We start from the raw sequence: 3,448 nt of genomic DNA, 5'->3' as shown, positions 1-3,448 counted from the left end.
TTTTTTTTTTTTTTTTTGGTACTAGAAATTGAACTCAGGTCCTTGCACTCAAGAAGCAGGCAGTGGAACCACTGAGCTAAATCCCTGACTCAAGCCGTTTAGAGTTTTTTTTGTTTGTTTTAGTTTTTTGAGACAGGGTCTCACTGTGTAGTTGAGACTGACCTGGAACTCACTACGTAGCCTAGGTTGGTCTCGAACTCACAGCGATCCTCCTGCCTCAGTCTCCCAAGTGCTGGGATTACAGGCGTGCATCACTGTACCTGGCCAGCTTTTGAGTTTTTGAGGCAGGATCTTCAAATACCGGTTTGCTGAAGTTACATTTTCCTTCTTGAATTTTTTTTTGAGGGAGTTACTGGGAATTGAACTCAGGGCCTCAGCACTGAGCTACCTCCCCAGCCTATTTAAATTTTTAAGAAAAATTTTGAGATAGCACCTTGCTGAGTTACTGTGTCGCCCAGGCTTGGCTTGAACTTTCGATCCTCCTGTTTCAGCTTTAGCTGGTTTAAATAGTTTTGATAATCTCTTTCACTGAGATTATTTTCTAAGGTTATTTGCCTTCATTTATAATGTTCTGTTTCTCACTTTTGCCCAATTACATCTTTTTTTTGAGGTTGAACATCTTTCCATGATCTGTGTACTTCCATGTCTTCCTACTCCATTCACTGCAACATGAAACCCCCTACTTTGGAGAAGGAGAGAGACTGCTTTTCACTTGGTCTCAGTCCTCTCAGAATAACAGGGGTGTCCTCCCTGGGGATACAAAATGGCTGTCAGCAGATGCCAGCATCTTCACACACAGCGTGTAAATAGTGCCCTCGTACTCAGGAGTACCTTTAATTTTTCAAAAGCACAAAAGCAAAATTGCCACTGTTGATGCTAGAACAATAAAGCTCCCTGGGGAAGGTGCTCTTTCTGGTGGTCTTCCCACTGGGCTGCTATACCATTGGTAACCTGTGCCCCCACCTCGTCCTCCTGGGTTTTCTGCGCATGAATTCGCAAATGCAGACCCTTGTGGGAAATGCCTACCAGAATCCACAAGTCCCTAGTTGAAATTAACTTCAGCAAACTGAACTCATTTATGAAAGTAAGAATTCCACACACCTTGCAGTGAATCAATTTCAGTTGATCATAACAGCAAATACGGTTAAGTTGAACTTTGAACTATTTAGCTGTGGGCATTTGAAAAATAATCAGCTGCTGCTTTTTAATGATGACAAATATATATAAAATCTTGGTTATTTCTCTGACTCTTCCCCACCCTTTTCTCCTCAGCACTTTTTGCCTCGATGGAAGTGTGAGCAACTGATCAGACAAGGAGTCCTGGAGCATGTCCTGTCGTAACCATACGTGGTGACTGCACAGTGCTGCCACCTCACCCCATGTGGCACTGAATCCAGATCACTGAAACATCTGCACTTTGGCCCCACAGTGAGGGAAAACCAACTAACACACTGTTCCAGGGCTGTACCCTTGAGTTACACCGTCAGCCCCAGTCTTTATTTAAAATGAATGTGTACTAGCTAAAAATCTGAAATTGTGAAGTTTGTATCAGTTTCTATTGACTGGCTCTTTATTTAGAGTTGTGGCTAAAGTTTTCAGTGTATATCACATTTTCTTATCTTAAAGGTAATATAGCAGTCAGGTGTGGTGGCACACACCTGATATCCCAGCATTCAGGAGGCAGGAGCAGGAGGATCACAGGTTCAAGGCCAGTGTGTGCTATATACAGCAAGCTCACAGTTGGCCTGGATTACATAATGAGACTGTCTCACCCCTCACTCCCTCAGAGTGAAATATATGTACAAAAAAAGTGAAAAATCTAATGTACAAAATGAAAGTCAATTCTCTGCCCTCTACATATTACTGCCATCTGGTGGACTCAGTGTTAGCTGACCCACAGGTGGAATATAAGCCTCCATCTTTTTAAGTGTTTTACTAATTATTTTCTAGTTTTTGTGCCGTTTTAATATTTTTAAACTGGCTTTGGCTGATATGTGTTATGATGATTTCGCCACATTATAACATTGATTCTGCTGCCAAGAGCTCTGGGGACAGCGTTTCCTGCTGATGACAGCTGAGGCCTGTTGTCTTCCTGACTCAATGGGTACCACAGCTCAGCCTTGCCCATGTTTTTTTTTAATTTTTAATTTTTATTGGTACGTGTGTACTTGATTACAATTTTATTTTTTTGGTATCACAGATCAAACTCAGGACCTTGCGCTTTCCAGGCAGGTGCTGTGCCACTGAGCTACATCCCTGGCCCAGTAATGATTACATTCTTCATGAGGAGTTGGGACATGGACGTAACATATCTTAATTCATTTTTTCATCCTCTTCCTTGCCCATATTTTATCAGGAAAAATATTAAATCTTGTTGGCTTCTCTCAGTACAACCTCAAAGTAAAGTCAGTACTATAATTGAAAACAAAACAATGGTAACTGACAAAAATAGTTTTTCTAGGAGTGCTTCTAAAACCTGAGTGACAACTGTATGGTTGCTCATTTATCTCCCTAAAGCTATGCATTATATAAACAAACTTGGTTTTTGAACTGTCTTGCATTCCTGGGCTAAGCTCCTCTTGGCCAAGGTGTGTTAACCACTTAACAACCTGTAAGACTGGTTTTGCATCTATAGGTAGCACTGGTTTGTAGTATTTTTGGAGGAAGTGTTGTGCATGTATGAGTCTATGTGTTCGTGTGTTGGGTTGTATGTTCCTTGAAAGCCCCTAAACATGGTGGCTTCAGCCACTTAATGTTGAATTGGGTCTGGGTGTGGCTGGGTGGCTGGGCAGATGTCCTGGGTCTCCTGTTCAGGTGCTTCTGATGGTGGCTGTCTGAATGGCTCCATCCTCTCTCCCTGTTTCTCTCCAGGAGGTGGCAGCTCAGGGTGTTCTTGGCTGTGGTAGCTGCCTACTGTCTGAAAGGCCAGGCCTGGTGTTGGGCCGACCAGCCTGCCACAGCCCATCCCCAGGGTCCCTGAAGGAACTGGCAGAGCATGTGAGGTGGGAGCTGGGTTTGACATCAGTGTTGTGGTCCTACTGATTTTGAGGGTTCCTTATATATATATTCTAGATACAATTCCTTTGTGAGGTGTGTGCTCTGCAAAGGCTTCTCAGTCTGTTAAGCTTGTCAGTTCAGAGGCTGGTGTGCCCTCTACCCCTGTGTGCTGGGGATTTAACCCAAAGCCACACTGAGCAATATCCCCAGTCCTTTTTGTTTAGTTTTAATTTTTGAGACAGGGTCTTCCTAAATTGCCCTGTCTGGGCTCAAACTTGAAATCCTGCTTCAGCCTATGAGAGTGCTAGAATTACAGGTGTGCAACACCTCACCCAACTCAGTTTCTTTGTAGTTTCTTTTAAAGAGCAGACATTTTTACTTTTAGTAAAATCTTATTTACTCATTCTTTTGTCCTTTAAAAAATTTTTTTTCTGATACTGGGGATTGAACT

General features: G+C 42.7%; 1 protein-coding gene across 1 annotated transcript in view; it reads left to right on the top strand.

Moving 5' to 3' along the window:
• Gins1 (GINS complex subunit 1) overlaps positions 1-2,165 on the top strand; it is a 20,000-nt gene extending 17,835 nt beyond the window's left edge. Inside the window, exon 7 of the mRNA XM_010625616.2 lies at positions 1,273-2,165. Within this exon, the coding sequence (XP_010623918.1) occupies positions 1,273-1,341 (69 nt within the window). The 3' untranslated portion in view covers positions 1,342-2,165. The remainder of the gene's footprint in view (positions 1-1,272) is intronic.
• Positions 2,166-3,448: the final 1,283 nt, after the last annotated feature.

This window comes from Fukomys damarensis, unplaced genomic scaffold, assembly GCF_012274545.1.
Source record: "Fukomys damarensis isolate Sample0158 unplaced genomic scaffold, DMR_v1.0_HiC HiC_scaffold_7, whole genome shotgun sequence".
NCBI classification, from domain to species: Eukaryota; Metazoa; Chordata; class Mammalia; order Rodentia; family Bathyergidae; genus Fukomys; species Fukomys damarensis.
Note: the sequence above shows the minus strand (reverse complement) of the source record. Positions and strands in the feature narration are given on the sequence as shown.